This window comes from Diabrotica undecimpunctata, chromosome 2, assembly GCF_040954645.1.
Source record: "Diabrotica undecimpunctata isolate CICGRU chromosome 2, icDiaUnde3, whole genome shotgun sequence".
NCBI lineage: Eukaryota > Metazoa > Arthropoda > Insecta > Coleoptera > Chrysomelidae > Diabrotica > Diabrotica undecimpunctata.
Window position 1 is genome coordinate 51,359,005 of NC_092804.1, and position 24,216 is coordinate 51,383,220.

General features: G+C 32.5%; 1 protein-coding gene across 1 annotated transcript in view; it reads right to left on the reverse strand.

Moving 5' to 3' along the window:
- Positions 1–24,216, reverse strand: part of LOC140434534 (uncharacterized) — a 126,630-nt gene that overhangs the window by 68,870 nt on the left and 33,544 nt on the right. The window contains exons 8-14 of the mRNA XM_072522873.1: positions 19,386–19,561; positions 19,038–19,249; positions 18,416–18,579; positions 13,176–13,370; positions 8,828–8,963; positions 3,187–3,509; positions 163–255 (exon numbers count right to left, since the gene is read on the reverse strand). Of these exons, the coding sequence (XP_072378974.1) occupies positions 163–255; positions 3,187–3,509; positions 8,828–8,963; positions 13,176–13,370; positions 18,416–18,579; positions 19,038–19,249; positions 19,386–19,561 (1,299 nt within the window). The remainder of the gene's footprint in view (positions 1–162; positions 256–3,186; positions 3,510–8,827; positions 8,964–13,175; positions 13,371–18,415; positions 18,580–19,037; positions 19,250–19,385; positions 19,562–24,216) is intronic.

The window sequence follows — 24,216 nt, forward strand, 5'->3', positions numbered from 1 at the left end:
CATTCTAGAACATAACTGTGTGTGAAGGTCAGTTTAAATTTTGACCAGTTTCGATAAATCCTAACTTTTTCAAAATCATGAAATTTATTTATCTAATCTAACCTCTTTTCTTTTAAATTTCGGAAATATTTTTATATTGTAATAGATCTAAACTTAATTTACCTGTGTCAAATGCTTTATTTCTTCCTCTTTAAGTATTTCTGATATACAATCAGTGTATAATGCATCTCCTTTATTGAGTATTTCATCGATATCCTAAAAATCAGTTATTTACATAAAGAAACTACTACTAGTAGTAAAAATTGTGTCAATAAAAATGAAAATTTGTTCAATAATATTAGTTAAAATATTCGGTCAAAGTGAAGGTTTGAAAGCATATAAAAATACATATAACGTTTCAAAGAATAAAGTAAGTAATATAAAACCTCCTATACACGTCCCGACAAGACCTCCTAACTGTCGTGACCGACAACCTTGGTCCGACGTTTGGTGTGTGGGTGTAGGCTTGTTGGCCGACAAAAATAGTTGTCATGTCCTGACTCAATAAGTTGGGACATGACAACAATAACATAAGAGTAGCACCTTTTTAATCCGTGAAAATATTTGAGTCCTTATAAGTACTTATATTAATAAAGCTAACAAACCAGTTACAAAAATAATTTATGTGGACTCATAGTTTTGATTTGTAATCTAATACATATTCTTTTTTCCGTTCCGGCACCTAACAAAGGTTAGGTATTATCCTGGCTTTTTTATTTATCCACTATTGCTCTAAATAATTTAGTTGTACTGCATTGAAACCACTCCCTCGAATTTTTTAGCAATGCCAATCTTTTTTTCTTTTATCTATTCTTTTATTACAATAATTTCTATTTGTCATAACGTATGTCCTAAAAGTTTTGGCACAAAATATTTATCGGATTTTTTTAATGAAGAAATTTACTTAAACACTAACTAGTTATCCTAAAATTATAACTCAATACTTAACTAAACTATCGAATCATGTGGAGTGGCCAATTCTGCTCAACCAGAGGCAAATTTCTTTGAATGTCTCTCATGAGGTCTTGGTCGGAACTCTGATGAATTTCTGTCAGTTTTTTAAAAATTCTCCACCTTAATTGTTTGGGTCTTTCTTGGGCTTCCCAGCCTCCATGATAAATCTTAATATACAGTAAAGCCCAATTATCCTCTATTGGACGAGCCTGCGGCAAGTTTGGAGATTTATCGGTTTTGGAAACAAAAGGTATTTGGTGTTTGGAGTTTTGGGTATCTCTTAAGTCAGAGCCCGGCCCATCCAAAAAATGCTATCGTCATTAGCATGATGTTCGTGGACAAACTGAAGCAATTTGGAAAGGCAGTTATCAACACAGCTCTGACTATTCACCCTTTACCCCTCACTCTTTACACAAAATGTCGGGATACACCCCTGTTAAAAATTGCGCACCAGATAAGTATTTTATCTTCAAATTTCGCTTTATTTTTGTATCTAATATTGTCAGCATTCTTCTACGTCATCCGTATAAAATACCTCGTTTCCCTGTATTTTAAAATTACCCAATGTGAAATACCTAATTTTTGTTATCTAAAATAATAAATTTTTTGCTAAAGGGTACCCACCTCAGATGACGATAGTATCTTGGTATACGAAGAAGTTGCGTTTAAAAGTATTTGAGGTACTTATATCACTTTCGATATTAAAGACCATTCCTTCTTAATTCCAACGACATCGGACTTTTAGAAGATCTGTATTAACGAATCAGATCCACGTTGACGTTCCAACCTATTTTTTGCTCTTTTCACCAACCTTTCTGACCTCTGTTAGATATGGCTTTCTCTGCTCGCACTAAGCTATTGTTCTATAAATAATTCTACGTGAAATGTTTTTAATCTGGAACGTTCGACAGATTTCAGCTTTGAGTACCCGTCCAACCACCTTAAAGGTACCTTTTCTTTTTTTCTAATTTATGCGACATCTTAAAGAAAAACTTCAAAGAAAATAAATCTCAACAGAGTAAACAAAGACATTTGACATATTAAGATTAAAAAAAGGCAACAGAAAAAGACAGTAAACTCATTCAGCCCTATGCTCTTTAATTTAATCATAGATAAACTCATCAAAAGTATCAACAAAGAAGAAGAGGATACAGAATGGGAAACACAAAAGTAAAAATAATCTGTTACGCAGACTACGCAATATTGATGGCCCAATAAGAAGAAGATAGTCTACAAAGACTAGTTCACAGATTTAACATAAAACCAAAAGAATTTAATATGACTGTCTCAACTCAAAAAACCAAAACAATAGTAATTGGATTTTTTTCGCATAATGTGTACGACGTACTGTAGTTTTTAAAATTTGATGGAAGCTAGTACCTCGCGGTTTTTCTTCATTCTTCTGAGGACCTCCTCATTTGTGACTCGGTCAGTCCACGAGTTCAACATAATTAAATAAAACAGAGAATACGTAGCATCTTACTTTTATCCCAAGAGAGGATTTGTGGCTCTTGAAAAAGGCCCTTGTTCGGTTGAAGGTGGATCTAGCTTTTTAGATGCGCGTTTTTATGTCCTGGTTATTGGCCTATTCTTCATTTATTATATTGCAAGGTCGTTGTAGTACTTCACTTTTTCTACTGGGGTTTGATTGACGTATAGTTGACCTCCTGTTATCTTTTTCTTGTTAATTGTCATGAGCTTTGTCTTAATAACACTATATGCTGAAACCGACCTATCATTACTGAGAAGAATTCAAGAGTACATAAATCCAGTGTAAGAGCAATAATGACATATGTATTCAAAATAAAAGCATTAAAAATATTAAGAATAATAACGCAAAGGCTATTGGAAATTGCGGAGATGAGAGAACTGAGAAGGTGTACAGGTATACTACAGGGTATAAACGAGTGGACACAACAGAAAACAGGAATGAAATAACCACATACCTAAGCAAAATTGGGAAGACCCGTGTAGTCAAAATTGCAAGAGATAAGTTACTAATCGCAAGGAGAAGTATCAGGCGACAGCGCAAAAGATGGAGCGATAATCTTTTATAAAGTATCAATTTGACAATTAACAATCATAATTCTTATAAAGCGAAAGAAGAAAAAGAAAATCATATCAAAAATATGTCATTTATAGATAATACAACTTTTGCATAGTGTTTATATACAGCTATTATACAAAATTTACCTGTTGATTCCATTCTATGGAGGGTTTCAGTCTGTTAAAACCTATCGCCATTACGCACATAGGTACAGTCTGTTTGCCAACATTTAAATCGTATTTATTAGAAATTTCACTGTAAAGCGATCTCAGTATTAATTTGTTTGCTCCAAGTCTCTTATAGAACTCCATAACGGGACGTATCAGTTCATCGTCATCCATTTCAGAGAAAGTGACCTTGACATTATGTATATTGTAAAAGTTTTCTGGAGTAGGTGCAAAATTTGCTAGTAATACTTCAATCAAACTGTCTAATTGGGATGCTCTTAAAATGCAGGCCGTACCATAGGCTACAATAAACTTTAACTATTGTAAAAATGAATTACATTTGTTTTTGTTGATTAAATAAAATTGTTTTTACCATATTTAGGTATCTGATCAGAAAATAGCAGATCAAACTCGGATAAATACAAGAAATAATTTTGTGCCAGAGAGGGTAGAGGCATTACCATCAATAGCGATGTCGATTTATAGTCAGTAGGTAGTAGTAAATTAAATCTCAAATGAAAGGTATAAGCAGCTTCTAAGAGAAAATGGGTTCGGATGTATTCGTCTATCCTGAATCCAATATTGTCCATGTTTTGCCAAGTTTTAAGAGAAAGTAACTTAATCCACGTAAAAAGTGTTCTAAATAAGAAACTTTGCGTTATTTCACCATACTCAACAGTATTCAGATCAAAAATCTACTTCAACCCGTCGGAATACTTCCTGATTGGTAACTCAGTGTATCGACAATATTTGAAGTAGTCTTCTCAAACTTCATATTTCGAATGCTTCAATTCTATTTATTGGTTTTATTTTTATTGACCATGTCTGCGCCATACAATAATATTGGTCACATATAATACTTAACCACACCAAGTCTAATATTTAAACGCACCTCTGACTAAATGAAGTATTTCTTGAATTTAACAAAAGCTGCCTTAGCCGTACCTAATTTTATTTCAATTTCCTCCACACAATCCCACTTGCTTATTAGAGTGGATCCAAGAAACTGTTGATCGTCTATGATAAGGTGTGGTTGCTTAGGTTGTTGGATGGTGATGATCATAAATTTAGTCTTTTGGATGTTAATTAAAATTTAATTCGTAATAATTTCCTATATAATTAATACTTGCTACCAGCGCTCTTGCAGATCTTCTGCATAACGTATCATGCGCATAACGAAAATTTGTTAATTATAACCCCATTTACTCTTATTCCATGCTGTAAGTTTCTAGAGCAATTTGAAATACTTGATCAATGTTAATATGTTAAAAAGCTTTGGTGACAATATACAGACCTCTCTAACGCTTTTCAGTATTTTTCAGTATTTGTGCATACTCTGTGGAGATTTATTAATTTTAAAGTCAGTCATTTGGTTCCAATAGAGGGATTTAATAACTCGACTTTCTTTTTCGTTGACACCTGCGCCATGTACAATGAGCATAGCGTACATTATCGAAAACCTGTTAATAGTCGATAATACAAATGAATACATCTTATCTCTTATCGAGAAAAAATGTATTCATTCATTTCTTTCTTTAACTACTTGCAGCTTTTGTTATTCTAATTCCTGTATCTTTATTCCTGTATTGGGGGATAGTAAATATAATGGATATTCAGATCAGAAGACGACGTGGATTTAAGCCATTGCAAAAAAGTGGTTCCAGAACGCCACTTAGGTAATAAGCATTAAACAAAATTAAGAATTACACATAAAACAACAGTTCGACCGTAGAAAGTTGTAAAAATTATAACCAGGCCAGAAAGATATTTATAAGTTTTGGGTAAATCAACTAACAACAATAGGTACTTTTAACACCAAAGGTAAGTAGATCGAAAAAACGAGGTGCTAATACCACAGTCATACTAGGCGGGTGGGTTTTGTCGAAAAAGGTCGATTTCATACCCATAAGATAAAACTTGCTTTAACCAGTGCCAATATGCTATGTTTAAAAGTTTACAGAAAATGTGTTATGGCAACCTATTTATTTATAACAATTTTTAAACAAATTTAAAAATATTGTTTTTTCACTTAAAAAAAACTTTTTTTAACAACTTGGATTATTTTAAGATGAAAGTTATTCTTCTTATTTTTCTGTAAAATGCTTACTTTAAGCGTAAAATGTAAATATACAATTAAAAATGCCAAAAAAACCAATTTTTCAAGGTCATTTTTCAATAGGTTGAACATCAAACTTAAAAAAAAAAGAAATCGACCTTTTTCGACACAAGCCACCCGCCTACCTTAGGCATGCGAAACATTTACAAATAAGGAACTCTCAAATATTAAACAGCTTCAAAATTGAAAATCTCCGGCACCAGAGAAAATAAAAAATATTTTATGCTAAAGAAAATGTTAGGTGTTTACGTATACTTAGTAATGTATTATTTATATTGTTTCTAATCCACATGAGATACAATTTATTATTCAGCCAATAACTTCCTTAGTACTAGACGATTAAAAAAACAAACATGATAAAACGAAGATTGCCTATACTATAATTTTACTATTTGCGAGAGTGATTTATCGTTTAAACGCTGAATATCCTTAAATTTAAATGTACACAGCGGCCCTCGAAAACTACCCGTTTTCTCAATTGCAATTTGCGTTTTCTCATAAGAAATTAAACAATATATAAGTAGTATATTTATTTGTGCTTCTCTATAGAAAAATTGACCAGAAGTTGTCGTACAGTGTAGCCAATTCTTGTTCACAAGTAGTAATTATGGTCATACAAAACCTGTATTGTTCCACGCAGCGATTATTACCGTCATAAAAATACCAAAAAAACATGATTTTTTCAATAGTAGAAATTAAGCACAAAATTTTAATTAAATAAATTTTATTTATATGTTCCGTTTCGTTACATATTTAAATTTATGAAATAAAAATCGATATTTTAAGACATTATTTTTTAATCGTTTGGCAACTTTGGAATTAGCGACGGAACTCCGTTTCAATTTCGACCCACAGAAAGCCGTAAAACTAGTTTTTGCCAAGCAAGTGCCCATCAACAATCTTTCATTTACATTGGTGTTTCTGAGGGTAGTGCATGTGTTGCATTTTGTGAATATATTTTATGCGATAAGTTTGTGTTATTGATTATTTGGTTTGAGTTTTATTGGAGTTGGACGAAAAACCGAGTTGTTCCAAGAAAAATACATCGGAAAATAAAAATCAAGAAAAAGGTAAAACTAGAGGTAGGAAAAGCATTGTTTTGGATGACGAGGCAAGGAATATTATACGTCAAAAAATTCATTCATTTTATTTTCGGAGTGAAATTACAACACTGAAAAATATTTCTCACGAGCTCGAAAACGATGACTCCTTACCCAAGATATCTCGTAGAGTCTTAATCAGGACCATGCGAGAAATGAACTTTCGATATGTAAAAATCAACAGAAAAAGTGTGCTATTAGAAAAAAATAAAATTATTGTGTGGAGAAGAAAATATTTAGAAGAAATACGCAGAATTCGCAGCACTGGACGCAAAATATGTTATTTGGATGAAACCTGGATTAACGAAGGTCATACAGTTGGAAAAGTTTGGCAAGATTTAAATGTCAAAAGTAAACGCGAAGCATTTGTAGAAGGCTGGTCTACAGGATTAAAAGCTCCATCAGATAAGGGACGGTGTTTAATCATCACCCATGTAGGAAGTGATACAGGGTTCCTTGATGATGGTTTTCTTCAATTTGAGTAAAAAAAAACAGGTGATTATGAAAGAAATTGAAAGGGAAGATTCAACAATGGCTTACAGAAAAGGGGATTGCATACGAAGAATCAATGCTCAAAATTTAGCTACTTGACATTGCATGGTTAAGGAAAAGTGAATATCTTAAATATGCTGTATGAAACTGCAAAAGATTTGGTGTCAAAGTTCTGCGTCTACCACCTTATCATTGCGAACTTAATCTCATTGAACTTATCTGGGCGCAAGTAAAAGAAGAAGTAGCACGCAATAACAAAACGTTCAAATTAAACGAAGTTAAGGAACTTTTGATTCAAGCAATCCTCCATGTAACTCCAGAGAAATGGGCTAAATGTATAGGCCACATAATTAAAGAAGAACATCGTATGTGGGAACTTGACACTCATATCGAAGTTTTACTAGAGCCAATTATAATTACACCAGGTGGTGAAGATAATGACAGCGAAAGCAGCACTGCATCTTCAGATTTAGACAGCGAATAATATTTTCTAATAGTTTAATACGAACATCAGCATAAAAAAACCAAAAACAAAAAAAAACGAGAAGAACATAGTAAGTGTGTATAGTGTTTGTGTTTAAATAGAATAGTATAGTGTTTTGTTACTGTTTAAGTATTTTAAGGTGTGGAAACTGTCTTAAAATTTGTTTTAAAAAAATTTCATTGTGTAACTCTTTAAGGACAAGTCACGTCAAAAGACGTTTTAGCGTAACTTTCGCGACAGCCGGGTGGTATCAGTAAGCTTTTTGCAAAATTACCTGTTTTTTATAGCTTTTTGTTTGTGGCATTCTGTATTTATAGGGGAATGTAGGGCATGAGCCACAAAATATTTATTCGTATGTTTATTTACTGACGTTTCGATCTCTATATCCAGAGACCGTTTTCAATTATACAAATGATAGTAATATTTAATTTCTGTGGGTTTTTGTTGGAGTTCTGTATTGTTAGAAATAATGTTGGGAATAAGCCACAATATATTTATTCAAATGTTTAATCTAAGGACGTTTCGATCTCTATAAAGAGACCGTTTTCAAACATACAAATGACAGATATATTTATTTTTCTATAGCTTTTTGTTTGTGGCATTCTGTATTTTTAGGGAGAAGGTTGAAAATAAGCCACAATATATCTATTTACATGTTTAATACACTGACGTTTCGATCTTTATTCCGTTTTTAAAGATAGAAAAAAAAATAAATAATATAAGATTATAAAAATATATAATAATAAACAAATAAAATAAATATAACCATCATTTATATCTTTGAAAGCGGTCTTTGGATATAGAGATCGAAACGTCAGTAAAAACTTGTAAATAAATATATTGTAGCTTATTTCAAACATTAATATTTGAAAAATAAAATATAATTACCGTTAAAAAAAAAGTGAGTGTACGTCACTGGATTTTCATACGTCTTTCCTCATTTCGGCGCCTTTAAACGATGAATCACTCTCCCAAATAGTGAAATTATAGCATAGTTACTTGTCTTTCCACTTTGTACATTTTTGTCCTTTATAGCCCACCAGAGATCTGCACTGTGCACGAAATAATGTAGAGCCTCAACAAAAACGATACGTTGAATGGATTGTAAAAAAAAATTATAATTGATTCAAAGAATTTTAAATGATGTATCTCATGAGATACATTCTTATTAAAAAACACGGATGAAGTCATCACTCTCACACATACGACGTAACGAATAAAAAGAAAATATGGTAAAACCCATGTTTAAAAATAAAACCCCATAAGTTCAATAGTTTATATTTTTTTAAGTTCGATACTTTATAATTTTTTTTAAAACTCACAGCAATATGATCTTAAGTTAGTTTTATGATTTTCACCGTACCGTATAAATTATGTAAATTATGTAGGAAGAATTTAAGGTTTTTGTAGTAAAAGAATTGTACTTACGTGTTGTTAATCCTTTTTCGTTCCTATTATGGCTGTCAAAATAATAAAACTTGTCTTCTGATTTCCAAAGAACAACAGACATAGAACGACACGTTATTATCCCAGAATCAAAATTGTTGAAATAGTTGTGAATTGTCTAAAATATTTAAATTTGTTACTCATACACGAAAATAAAAATTAATTAAGTTTTTGTTGTAAATTTTAGTTACAAGAATATAATACTATAATAATGGTTTAGAAATGGTATCGTTGGATAATGGAAAACGGGAGATAATGAACACAATCAATGGGATATGGTAAACAAATGTGTAGACAAAAAAAAAGAACAGGAAAAACTGCTCGAAATTATAATAGACAATTTTAGAAGCAAAGGAGTAAAAGAAATTAGAAGGAAATCAAATACTCCAGTCGTCAGAGACGAAAATGCCACTGAACCTCTAAAAAACATACGAACAAGCTGTACGCCGTAAAAAAATGTGTCAAATAAAAAATGTAGCTGAGATACTATTAAACAAAAATGGTTATTAGCACTTTTTGTGTAAAATAATCTGTTCTTTGAGAAATAACGCTTTGAAACGTTGAAACTTTGAAACGACTGGTGATTTTGAATGCCAGTTACACGCGAAATCAATTTTAAATACAATTTGTATCAACTCGACGGGAAAATTTAAATATCTTTTGATCAGAAAGCCCTATCGACAAAAATCAAAATATATTTTAAAAGCGAAGAGTGTGGCTTTTGTATGCAATTTTTGTAAATTGTTACAAATGAACTCAGTTTTTATTAAGGAGTTAACTATATAAAAGTTGCACCATTTTTGCCATTTTTTCTCCATTTTTGCCACTCATGAGATCAATAAAATTAATCACTTGCATTACTTAGTCGCTATGGAATTTCTATAGCATGAAATTTTGGTTTTGAGTTTTGGCTACAAATGTATTTGCAATATGTATGTAATATTTGAAATATGTATAAGAAAACGCTAAATTTAAACTTTGACATTAAAAACGATCTAAAACGTTTAAAACTGTTTAATTTTGATTGCATAAGTACGTTTTTTGAATCAACATAATTTCAGCTACAAATTTCACTCAACACAACATTCGTGAAGGCCTTTGCCGTGACGTGTGATCGTTTGTACTTTCAAAGTTTAAATTTTGAGGTTTTTAGGCATATTTTAAATGCCTTATAGCTGTTGCCAAAACATTGGTTTTGAATATTAAGCTCTAAAAATGAAAATTTCACTTCGACCATTCCACGAAAGTGACACATTTTATTGATCTCATGAGAGTAATAAAAAATGGCAAAAATCGCGCAACATTTATTTATTTAATACCAGTATAAAAATTGACTTTATCTGCGGCAAAGTACAAAAATGCATACGAAAGCTGGATTCTTGACCTTTACAACGTATTTTGATTTTCGTCTATAGGACACTCGGATCAAAAGATATTAAATTTTTACCGTTGAGTTGATTCAAATATTATTTAAAATTGATTTCACGCGCGTTTCTTTCATTCAAAATCGCCGTTCGCTTCAAACGTTGTTTCTTAGAGAACGGTTTACTCTACGTAAAAAGTGCTAATAAACATTTTTGTTTAGAGTTATCTTCGCTACATGTTCTAATTGAAACGTTTCTTCCACGGCGTACAGATTCTTGGTAAATCAATTTTTTCGAAATCTCTGAGAACTGAACTAAAAGGTTATACAAAATTTTGTACAATTAAAGAATGATTACTGGTGGGGGTATAAAAGATGAACTAAATAGATGGTCAATATATTCCAGTCTTATAAAACGACATGTAGTAAATATCAGTAATAGAAACACAAACAATAAAAAACAAACAAATAATATAGAAAGAAAAAACTAAAAGCAGAAGATAAAAAAACAACTAAAGGTTTTGTTAAGAAAACATATTTAAGTTCTGTCCTGAATGACTTGAAACGCGTCTAGATATTGTTCTATTGTCTAATATATCGTTTAGTCACGGAACTGCGGAACGGCAATAATTCCTTCGATTTGAGTAGTTGGGGAGGGATGTATTTTCAGTGAAGTTATACAAAAATGTACAAAAAGAAAATAAATAGCTTGCCTTAGATACCAAGCAGCGAGAACACCAAAATCGTACGTTGAGTATCAGAAAACAATAAACCAATACTGGGAAACCTTTTGTAAAAGAATGGAAAACTACTTTTATGGTCTACAGAAAGAGATGGAGAGATAAATCAGATTACAACGAAAGGAAGTTAATAAACTAGTTGACACGAATTAAATACCTAAGGAAGAATTTACCGATTATCTCACTGTACAAGGACTGTGAACTGTATAAGGTAGATGACACGTGAGAATTGTTGAACATTTTTTGACAAATGTTGAACATATAATGTTGGACTCATAATCAGCCTTTCGGAAATTAAAAAATAGAAAAAGCCTAGAACATGACGGAATCCCAAATAAATTATTAAAATATGAAGGACAAAGTCTAATACAACAATTAACACAATTAATTAAGAAATTCCTCTATCATCATAGTATCCCAAATAAATGTTAACTAACACTACCATACTAATGTTTAAAAAGAAAAATAAGCAACTTTCCTTGAATAATAGAGGAATAAACAATAAGCACAACATTTAAACTTACGACAAAGATTATAACAAGCAAACTTAATGGCTTTATCCCTGGAGGATAACCAACAAGGATTCTAGGGATTCACACCTGCCGTCTTTATCTTAAAACACATAGCAGAACAATCAATAGAATACAAAAAGCCTCCAATTAAAATAGCATCCCCGCTAAGAGAGACAAATTCCACATAATTTAGTCAAAACTGTGGAGTATATATAATTCAAGCTAAAATAAAGGTGAACTTACCAATTCAATATTAGCTGGGAATGGCATTCGTCAGGGTGACTCACTGAGCCAGTTAGTCTTTAACATAATTACAGATGAAATAATACAAAAAGTGCGCAAAGTGGGAGGATATAGGATGGGAGAAAAATAGATTAAAATCTTGGAGTTATGCAGATGACGCACGTTGGTTGCTAAAAACAAAAACGACCTACAACGGCTCCTACATCACTTTAGCCTCAGCTAAATCATTCAACATATCAGCCGCTAAAACCGAATAGATGATAATATCAATGACGCCTGTAAGATGTAAACTCGAGTTGAATGAATCGATTATCTAGCAAGAGATAAACTTTAAATACTTAGGCATATGGCTATGGCGACGTTGAAACAGAAGTAATAGAACAAACAACGAGAGAAACAATAATGGCTGACTGTCTAAACAATACGATACAGCGCATTAAAACATTAGCATTGAGGCTAAATCAAGAATATACAACGCTGTTATAAGTCCTATAATGACAAACAGCGCAAGGACTAGACCAGAAATAACAAAAACTCAAAAGATTTTTTGAAACAACGCAAATGAAGGTATGTCGCATATCTGGAAAAACTCTTCTAGACGGAGAAAACAGTGAAAATAAGAAATATATGTGGTGTAGACGAAATTAACGGTTGGGTGCTTAACAGGGAAAAAATAGTGAAGTAAATATATTAGCAGAATGAAAGAAAGAAGAGTGGTGAGAATCGCTCGAGATAAGTCGTCAACGGGAGGGGGAAGTATACGTCTACATCGAAAAAGGTGAAGCGACAATCTGAACATCGATGCAGGTGGATGAAGTTTAAAAAGGCGATTCGCCCAAAATAAATGAGAAAGAAGATGATATAAAGAAGGAAGATATATACCATTAACAAACTTATTATTATCTTCAAATTTTATATTTTTTAATTACTGTTAAGTACATAGACGGCGGCCCAAATTGTTATAAAAATAATCGGTAAATAATCGGTAAAAAAACACGAATAGAACAGATTAGGAAGCCTGTGTAGTATAAATGGAAGCAAATTATCTATAACCGAAAACTAAACTTACACATCCCAATTTCAAATATTAAATGCTACGTTTGATCAGTCCTTATCTATGGAGTTGAAGCCTGGACATTAAAATACCTAAAATTAAATACCATAAGGCGGCTTGTAGTCTCTGAAATGTATTTTTATCACAGAATGTTCAAAATATCATGGACGCAACACATTACGAATCGAACAATATTAAACACCATAAATAGAAAATTAAAACAACGATTAAGAATCGAAAGAACTCGTATCTGGGCCACATGATGAGAAATGACAAATATAATCTGCTACGAATAACAATTGAAGGGAAGATAAAGTGACCGACGAGGAGTAGGCAGAGGAGCCATGTCACGGCTAGTGTTACGGCCATGTCTATAGAAGAAGAAGACATAACTAAGAATAATTGAACACTTTCTTACTTTATTAAAGTTTGTATCCTTGCAATTAAACAAACCATTTGAAACGCATTCTTCAACATCAAAATCTACCATTTTATCTTTCCATTTAAAATTCTTGTTTATTTCCGTTAGCATTAACATCCTATTGTTAAATTGTTCTTTTTCTGACAATGTCTGCACTGATTGTTTGTAAAAGCTATCTCCTGTATCCAAAATCTAAAAATATATTTCATTTAAGGATGTAATCAAGACATTATTTTGAAACATACCAAAACCAAACAATGAGTGAGAAGTATTTGGTAAGAAAATATTAAAATTCTATAAAAAACATTGAAGGAAATGAGAAATGGTAATGAACTTAATTTAAAATATAAAAATAAATAATTTATATGAAATACTAGATATACATTATAATAGAATATGAAGATAAAGCGGTAAAATGAAATAGAAGAAGCTCTCATTATTGGCAATTTAACTGAAAATATTAAAATAATTAAGAAACAATAATCGAACAGCAGTAAGAAAATACTGAAATATTGTAAAAAATCGGAAAGCTTGTTGAATGTTGGAAAACATTTACGAAAAATAATGAAAAAAGGGGACAAGAAAACCACAAAGCTCATCTTTTCCAAGTGCGTTCTCCTTTGCCACAATTTTGGCCAACATTTCTTTTCTTGGATCTTGCTTAACAAATCATTTGACCTCAAGCCTGTTTATTCTATTATGTTCTTAAATTAGAAGCTCTTTCTGAGTCCTGATCCACTTCTACATTTGATCTTTGTTTATGGTGCTAATACCTTTGTTTTTTGTTTTCATTTTTAAGCTCAATAGATCTACTTCAGCTAATATATTGTTAAGTAAATACAGCAAGTCATCTACATTTCAAAATATCTTTAACTAACACTATATCATCGGCTTATATTAAATTATTTATCAAGATTCTATTTACTTTAATGCCATCTTCTGCGTATTCGAGTGCGTTTTGGAATATTATCTTAGAGAATACGTTAGCATGGAGCATAGTACACAACTTTGTCTGACTCTATGTTTAATAGGTACAGCTTTTGTTTGGCTATTTCCAAGCAGTACTATTTGATGTTGTTAGAGGTACTGAATATCGTTTAGATCTTAAGAGACCAAACCTTTTCTTTTTAGAATATTCAACATAATAGTATATTTGACACATTCAAATACTTTGGCATAATCTGTGAAATATAAATAAACTTACTGATAGCGTAAAGTATCTCTAGTTTTAAAATTTTTTCGAAAACCCGTCTGCAGTTTATTTAGATTGAGTTTGAACTTTTTAGGATTCGATTATGTAACAACTTTTAATTCCTGACATATTAAACACATCAATTGAAGTTCATAACATCTTTTTACATTTAGTTTTTTTTTAAACAAATGTTATGCGGCCCAGCTGCTTTGCCATTTTTTTACTTCCTTCAGAGTCTTTTCTATTTTCAAAATAATTATACTGGACGGTGCTGTCAATATTTCTTTTATTTCTTGGGTATCAACGAGTGTCTTGAGAGGAAAATTATGTTGGGGATTTACGGTTGCCTCTAATTTCTTTACTTTTTTGTGGATATTAAATACATCATGTTTTTTGTAAATGTCCTACGTTTCCTTGCTTCTCTTTACCACTCATGCTTTAAAGTTCTATATTTTCACGTTTTTTAATTTTCGCATTTGTTCAAATAAGTAAGTTTAATATCTCTTGAGTTATCCATAATTTATGTTGTTTTTTATATGTAGATAGTTTAAATCTTCTTGTGTATTCTAAATTGCACTTTTAAGCCAACTCCAAGTGTGCTCTATGCTTCTTTCAATTATTGTAGATTTGGTCTCTGTATTTTGTTGAGCTTTACATAGTTGTTTATTGAGTATCTTTTTCTTCATCTTTTTGTGTAGACATGACTGTCTGTTTTTTAATGTACCTTCAGTAAGTTGTTGTTACATCGTTTTCATGGTCTTCCCACTATTTGTCTTCCTTAGCATCTCCGTCGTATATGTGTACTTCTTGCTTTGTCCCATAGTGTCTTACCATCGATTTTTTTAAGGGTTTTTATCTCGGCTGTTTCTAGCGTTTCTTTTGTTTCTCTCTATGTTAGGTCATATTTCTGCCGCGTATGTCATTATTGGTCTGATGACTGTTTTGTACATAGTGCCTTTAATTTCTTTCCCGATATTTTTTTTCTCGATATTGTTTTATTCAAGCAATCTACGGCTCTGTTTTTTAGTTGTTTTGTTAGATCTGGTCCTCCGTACTTTAGGAGTTCATTCGGTATTCTGTTCTCTCCTGGTGATTTTGTTTTTTTAATTTTCTTAATGCTTCCCTTACCTCCCCTCCTCAATCTTTATTTCTTCGTTGGTCGTCACTTCTCGTATTGGTGGTTCATTATCGTCACCTTTAGCAAATAGGGATCAAAAGTAGTTTGTCATCCCTTTTTATTTGTCTGACTAAAGCTTTCGTTTAATTTCTGATTCGTTTATAGTTATTGTATGCCTGTTGTGTTTGTTGTGTTCTGTATTGTAAAAAGGCTTTCTTTTCTTCACATTTTGTCTGCTCTTTCCGTCTTAACTATGAGGTTTTCTTTTTAGAATTGTTATTGCTCGTTATTTTCTTCTTCATTGAGTATGCCAGAAATTATTTTTTTGTCTCGTACTTTAGCATTTCAATGTTCGGTTTTTTTTTGCCGAACTTGTAGTTATGCTACTACGGAATTGTGAGCTGACTCCATGTTTGTACTACGATAAATTTTTATACTACGTATGTTGTTGTGATATAATATTATTGGTGCAAGTATATCTAATCAATCTGACTTTTAATTAGGCGATCTTGTGTATTTTGGAGTGATTTTTGTGTATAAAGGCGCTTTAAAATAGTTTAAAACATGGTGTTAGAAATTAACATTTTCTTCTCATAGCAAAATTGGATTAGGATATCACTGGTTTTGTTTCTTACTCTTATCACATGTTTCCCGACTATGTCATTGTATCTTTTCTTACCTACTTTTGCGTTAAAGTGCACTAGGATAAATCGTTTTATTCTTCTTGGTTTGGGACAGCGATTTTTATTTCTATGCCAAAATATTTAATATCTGATTCTGATTTTTATTTTGATGAAACACAGACTTAACTGTTATTTATATTATTCAGAGCTGTCTTGTCTTATTTTATCATTGCCCTCAGACTCTCATAACGTGTTAAAATCGAGCTATTCTTGAATCCAGCATAATACTAACATCGTTATAATGGTTGAGATCGATTTCAAAATAGTTAAAACTATAAATGTTTACTTATACTTTTCTGTTGTTTGGCTATCTCGTTTCACTTTGTATTCAAGATATTTATTTCCATCCTGAATATTTTTTGGTTTATATTATATATCTTTCTCGGTGTGTACATGCATTTCGTGTTTTCATTTGCATTGGCTTTCCACAGTCGGTTTTTGTTACTTTCGTTTTTGTCCTCGTCGGTATTCTTAGCATCCCCTGACCATTAAGATTCTCCTCGGACTAAAAGCATTTTCTTTTATTACTTCTGCCATAATTGTTTTCGTTATATTTCTCTTTATAAGCAAGGATTGGCGAATTAATACCTCTATGGAAGGTAACGACTCCATCTTTTTCGCCGTCGTCCGATAATTCTTTTGCCGATTGGTGATTTATATCTTGCTATTTTCACAACACGGGTCTCCCCCATTCTGCTCATGTGATTATTCAATTTTTTTTGTTAAATGTTCATTCGTTTATACATTGTACGTTACATTTTTTTTTTCTAATGTCTTCTCTTTCGATCTCCCAGAGTATTTCCTGTCATTCATCTCAAAACTTTCTTCTCTGCCGTTTCCAGTAGCCTTTGTGTTGTGGCTGTGCTGGGTCTTGTTTCTGGGGCATATATCATTGTTGGTCTTACACTAGCTTTATATATTCTTGACTTCATCTCAGTGTTAACCTGTGTGTTTAGCCATATACTGTTATTAAGGCATTCTGACAGTCAATTTGCTTTTTGTACTTGATCTCTCACTTTTTTCTCCAGGTCTCCATAGCTGGACAGCGTAATTCCCAGGTATTTTATTTCCATTACTTTTTCAATACTGATGCCATCAATTTCTATTTTACATCTGGTTGGTTCTTTTCTGACTACTATTGTTTTAGTTTTCTGAGATGGGATTGTCATATTAAATTTTTTTGCTCTTATGTTAAATCTGTGGAGCAGTCTTTGCAAACTATCTTCATCTTGGGCTATCAATATTGCGACGTCTGCGTAACAAAGTATTTTGATTTCTTTGTTTCCCATTCTGTATCCTCTTCCTTTGTTAATGGTTTTGATGATTTCATCCATGATCAAATTGAAGAGTATGGGGCTCAATGAATCCCCTTGTTTTATTCCACTGCCTATTTCTATAGGTTCTGTAAGTTGGTAGATGTTTTAAATAGTTTTTATAATATTTAGGGAAAATTCTATATTATACAACAGATGGATTACATCTTTGAGTCTTACTCTGTCAAATGCTTTCTTTAAGTCAACCAGACACATAAATGTTGGTCTGTTATACTCTAGTGATCTCTCAGTAATTTGGTTTATGACGAATATTGCGTCTGTACACGATCTTTCAGTACGAAAATCCTGTTGTTCATCTGCTAAACTTATTCTCTGATTCATTAGTTCTTGTAAAATTTTAGTTGTAAGTTTTAGGGTAGTATTTAACAACATTATACTTCTGTAGTTTCTGGTTGTTTTTTATCCCCTTTTTTTTAAGTAGAATTAGTTCGCTCGTTCCCCATTCTTCCAGTATTTTATTGTGTTTTATAATTTTATTAATTAATGTTGTTAATTGTTCCGCCATTGCTGCTCCACAATATTTTAGCAATTCGTTTGGTATCCCGACTTTACTTGCTGCTTTTCTGTTCTTCAGCTTTTCAAGTATTTTATGAACTACGTGTATATTTATATTTAAAATTTTTACTTCTCCCTTGTGGTCAGTTTACTGCAGGAAGCTGCCGGTATCCAATTTTCTTACCATATCTAGTTATCCCCACTTAGTTATGCCCAGAATGTAGCATGTTAGTATAAACGTTGTGAGAGACAGAAGTGTTTATAGAACAAAGAGGCAAGTCAAAATAAAAATAAACTAAAACACCCTGAAAGTAATTGAGATAATATCGAAAAAAAAGAGAAAAATATCTCTACACCATTCCCAGAGAGTTATGAACAAAGTAAAATAAGTAAAATAAAATTTTATTATTTTTTACCTCATCAATGGTTTCTTTAAGAAAATCTTTAAGGGATATTGATTTTATCGTTGTTAATAACGCAAAGCAAATAGCAGGGCTTTGAAAATTTCTTGATATTAGATCAAACTTTCTATCGCTTTGACTAAAACTGCCTCTTAAAATCCACATATCCTGTAGTATACCTAAAATCAATGAACAATAAAAAATACTTATATTTTTGGAAAATACTCCAGCATACCATGTCAGTTAGGGCTCGATAACAACAAAAAGAATCCTTTTGATACCGTAGGTATCTGGGATGAGTAAATTTCCCCTTAGTGGAAATGACAGCCAAATATTCATTATACTTGATAACAGTGATATATTTAGAAAATTTTAGTGAAATTCAGACATATTTTTGGTAGTTAGTGTTGTTTTGATGTCAATAAGATTAAAAAAAGAAAAATAATTAAATTATTAGTTCAAAAACACAATAGCAGTAAAAATGACGCTATCAAATCTGACATAACTGGTAAAAAACCAATGAGATCAAAAATTCTATGTATTTTTTATGTTTCAAAGTTCTTTGACAATTGTCTACATGTCAGCATGTATGTTTTTAGGTTTTTTTTCTATCAAATTAAAAATTACAGAAACTTGCCTTTAAAATTATACCATGGTTCAGCTACTTCTATGTGTTCGGAAATAAAAACTTTGCTAAGATAAAATGGATCTGCCTTCATAGGTTTGGGAACGTTGTTCATATAGAGATCTACAAAATCTCTAAGTTTATTAAATCGCATCACACAAGCCTTGCCCTGGCTGGGAAAGAGTTCGAGATTTTGTTGAGAAATGGCTCGTCCTTCAGAATCCCTAAAAAGTTAAATTTAAGTTAATTAAAACTTTTGTGATTCATTGTATACAGCCAACTACAGGAATTTCATTTTCCTTGTGGATTTTATAATTCAATTAGCTTTGTAAATAGATGCAATTTCTTGAACATACTTACCTTCCATTTGGATCAAAAGAATAAAACTTTCCATCTTCCACCCATACCGCTAAAGTTATGGGTCCAATAATTACACAGCATATGTTATCTATTAAGAAACTCTCTAAAGCTGTCAAGAGATCTAAAACTTCAAAATCATTGGAAGTTAATCTTCCAATAACAACAAAATCTTCGATCTACAAAATATTATTCAATAAAATTAAAAAGCACTTTATGTAACTTTTATTTGTTGCATTGTATACATTGTACCTATAAACATGATAGTTGAAAATGAAAATAATCAACTGGATCAGGATACCAAAGACGGTGACCATTGCATATACCAACATATAGTACCAGTACTATTGATGTCATGGTAAAGTGGGATGTAAGAAGAACAAGCAGATGGCAACTAAACAACTAACGTTATGGTTTACGTTACTATGTAGGAAGTAAAAATAATACAGTAAAAGAAGTGGGCTTTCTTATACATAGAAAATGTACCATAATAAAAACGTTATAGTGATGGTTTTTGTTTTAATATAACAAAAATAAATATAACATATTATTTTTAAACTAAAAAAGAGGTATATACCTAGTCTTGCCATAAATATTAATACAAGGTATTTAATTAAAAAAAATTGAAACTACCAAGTTGATTTTAAAACTTTTTGCACAATTTATTACTTATATGATAAACTACAAACTACAACACATTATTCAAAATTGCCGCCATTTGCCTGAATACAGAGCCGAAGTCTGTTAGGCTATTTATCAATCGCTATAAGGACGAAATCCATAGGCATATTGTCCACAACTTCTACCAGAGCCTATTTCACTAACACTTAATTATGGTGACGTCTAGTACAGATCATGCCCTCTAAAAATAACCACAATTAGATTCAAGTAGATTAAGGCCTGGGCTGGCTGACGGCCAATGTTCACTACTAATAAATTCGAGTATCTGATTTCCAAGCCATTGGTGAGTGTTTTTCGCCTTGTGCTCAGGTGGATAGTGTCGTTTGGATATCCATGGTCTATTTTGGAATATGTATGGTTTAGAAGCTCCACCACATTTGTTAAAATGTCTCGCTGATAATTTCTCGCCACTGTTTTAACACTCTTTTCACAACAATCTATAGAAGTGACGCTGTTATAGGCCACTCGGCACTTCCTGGGTTAGGAATGATGGTATTTCCTGCGGATTAAAAATAGTGTAATTAATTATTGGTGATAAGCACTCATAAACACTCTAGAACTTCTTAAGCCAGAAGATTTGAACTCCGTCTGATCCAGGAGATTTCCACTTATAAAGCTTTTTCATAATATTTGAGACTTTTTCAGTAGTGAAGGGTTTGTAGGGAGTAGTAACGTAGTTGACAGTTGTGCGTCGTATCTTCGATCCATCCAGCAGTATTGATGTAAAGAACACCGGGTGTTTAAGTTGATTTCCCCAAAATCCTTGAATTTCTTCTTGGATTGGTTACGACTTATTGGCACTTTCTGCAGTAGACTTGAGTTTTAGATATAACTCCTTCTCGATATTCTCAAAAAGCGTATTGTTGAATTTCCGTTTGTTAATTTTGTATCTCCTTAGACAGCCCGATTAAACGGAGAGTTTTTGTTTTAATGTATCCAGGTAGTTGTGCTCTGCTGTTTTTTGGATCATATTGTGGTGGTTAGCATTATTGCTTCAGCTCTTTTGATTACTTTTCTACTTATTGTTCCTCGAACATATTCTGTGATTTGGCCAATGTCCCCGATTCAATTTTCGTAGTGATTCAATTTTTCTTAGCAGCCATTTTTGCCAAGTTGTGACTTTGTTATCTGTCCTTGCGATATTAGTACACCGTTGTATTTTGATCTTAATGCTCATAATATTAGCAATTGATGTTGCGGCACAGTAAATCAGCGAGTGAATATATTCCAATGTGTGGGCTTCTACGACATAATTGGGTAGAACTTCAGTGTTTACAATTTGTAACAACGCACCTAGTTTCTTACAAGAGTTTACTCTTGGTAGCGGTGGTCTGCTGAGTGGGTTTGTTCCATTAAACTCTTGTACCGCGCGTGCCATTTCGTTTAATAGGCTATTGCGCAGCTCGTTGTTGTCCTGCTGTGTATGATCAGGTTGAATTTCTTGTATGACGACCTCAAGAATCTGCTCACGTATTTCATTAGGGACTTGATTTATTATTTATAGTTGACTTTAGAAATCTCTTGATTATGAATTTCCCATTAGTCTTTGCTTCTGATGCTATTGCGTGTAGTCTCTGGGATGAGATTATACTCTCTGCACAATTTGGCATACACATTTTGTCGACAGTCGATCGTTTCTCGACCTAGGTTTATCACCTTATAATAAAAGCGCAAAATATTGTCATTCATTTACACAGACTATTTCAAGCGCTGCCTCTGTCGTTCCAGCTCAGCACATTCAGTAAGTGAAGCTGTTGTTGTTGTTTGGCTCTATGTGGTTGTTCTTTTTATTGGGCTGTAGCTAATAGTACGACAGGGGTCCACTTCCTTAACACCCTGCCACCGACATCCCGTATACTATCACGTACAGCACCGGCTCCAGATGTGCTCTGGCGATCCCCAGGCAGCGACCCTAAACATAAATTATTAAACTCCATTTTCATGGGTGTGCAGTTTATACGTACTGCTAGGTGTCAGTTTATGTTCCTCGGCAGGCATCCCTGCTACCCTATGGGTATTGACGCTACGAATACCCAGAGAACATCTCCCATTTGCAGGGGACCGCGCCTGATAAAACAACTAATAAAAAACTCCCACGGGATAAATATTATTAAATAAATATTATCATTATTATTATTATATTATATATTATACACTAAAAAATAATATGAAAACAACAACTTCTCACAAAACTACAAAAAATTACATTTAATCTATGATTGTGATATAATCCAGAAAAGGTGACCACACATTTATATTTTGCTGAAAAATATTCTTATTAAATAACTTGACTGCAATGTACACGTTTAAATGTCATTTAATAAAACAGGTCTGCGACGAAAAAATTGTTTAAAATTTAATAACTGATTTTCATACTGTGTTTAACGCTGATTTCGGGAAAAATAGTGAAAAAATTCCATTACGTACAGTTATTTCACAAAATGAAATAATAAAGAGTAATTAGGAGAAACCAGCCGTATTTTTAAGTCAGCACTTGTTCTTGCCGGACCCCCTACCCATCCACCATTAACAAGCAGTGAGCCTTTGGAAATGTCTTACAATTCACAGCAGCTTTTCGCTTGGTATTGTTTTTATTAGTGCTTTAAAGTAGTGACTATTTTCTTGTATTGTGAAGTTATTGTGCTGTCTAGACATTGGACAATGACTACCAGAGAATGTATAAACATGGCATAATGCTTCTGTTACATTTGCGGCAACTATACTGTTAAACATCAACAAAGAAACGTTTCCGATTTCATTGAAAAAGTATATTTTGCTTATTTTGGTATAAAGTTAGGCGATCAAGATAAGCCTTGAGCCCCCACATAAAGTTTGTTCAGTGTGTGTTGAAGAACTGAGGTAATGGTTTCAAGGTAAGCAGTTCTTATGTTTTGGAATACCAATGGTTTGGAGGGAGCCCAAAAATCATAGTGATGACTGCTATTTTTGTTCTTGCAACGTACGAGGTTTTAATTTGAGAAACAAAAAAGATATTTCTTACCCTAACATTTAATCATCCATTCGCCCTGTTCCTCATGGACCTGAAGTGCCACTCCTCCAGATTCTTTGGATAATACACATGATGATCACCAGCCATTGGATCAGCAAAATGATAGTGAAGAAGACAGTGAATAATTTAGTAAAATAATCGACAGAAGTTTTAGAATCTAGATTGAAAATTAAACATATGTTTGTTCCGAAAACATTCTTTTCTTGGTATCGATCTAGGAAAAATATTTGTATTTTTCTTCTCCCAAGAATGACTCAGATGACACCCAGTCAATAACACTCAGATGATCTGGTGTTTTGCAGTGATGTTCTTGGACTTATGACACATTTCAAACTAGAATATGCTCCTGATAAGTGGAGACTTTTGATTGATTCTTCAAAAAGAAGCCTTAAAGCAGTACTTCTATACAATGGCAATAAGTATGCTTCTATAGCAGTTGGACACTCGGTTTACTGGAAAGAATATTACAAAAACATTGAACTGGTTATAAGCAAACTGTGCTATTCAGATCACAAATGAACATTATGTGCTGATTTAAAAGTGATTTAAATGCTGCTTGGTCAATAAAGTTCCTATACAAAGTTCCCTTGCTTTCTCTGTCATGGGACAGTCGAGACAGAAAGCAACATACCATAAAAAAAACTTGGTCCTTGAGAGAAATCTTACGAGTAGGAGTTAAAAATGTTATATTGACGAGAGGAAGAGCCCAAAAAGGTGTTATTTCCACCACTTCATATTAAGTTGAGGCTGATAAAATAATTTTTCAAGGCATTAACTAACGAAGGGGAGCTATCTATCATTATAAAAATCTAATGAAAGATCACTTCCACCACTTTACATAAAGTTGAGGCTGATAAAACAATTTGTCAAGGTATTGACTAAAGAAGGGAAGGCAACTTTGTGGACAAAATGGAAACAAATGAAAAGGCAGCATGGACATCTTTTAAATTAGTGGTTATTGGTTTTCTAGGTAAAAAAAGACATCCAAACTACAAGAAAATCGTCGCATACATGATCGGCAACTTGAAGAAGCTGCGCTGTAACATGAGCAATCAACTTCACATTCTCCACTCACATCTTGATACTTCCCGGCAAACCTTGGTGATGTCAGTAAAGCGAAATATTTCACCAAGGCTTCAAAGA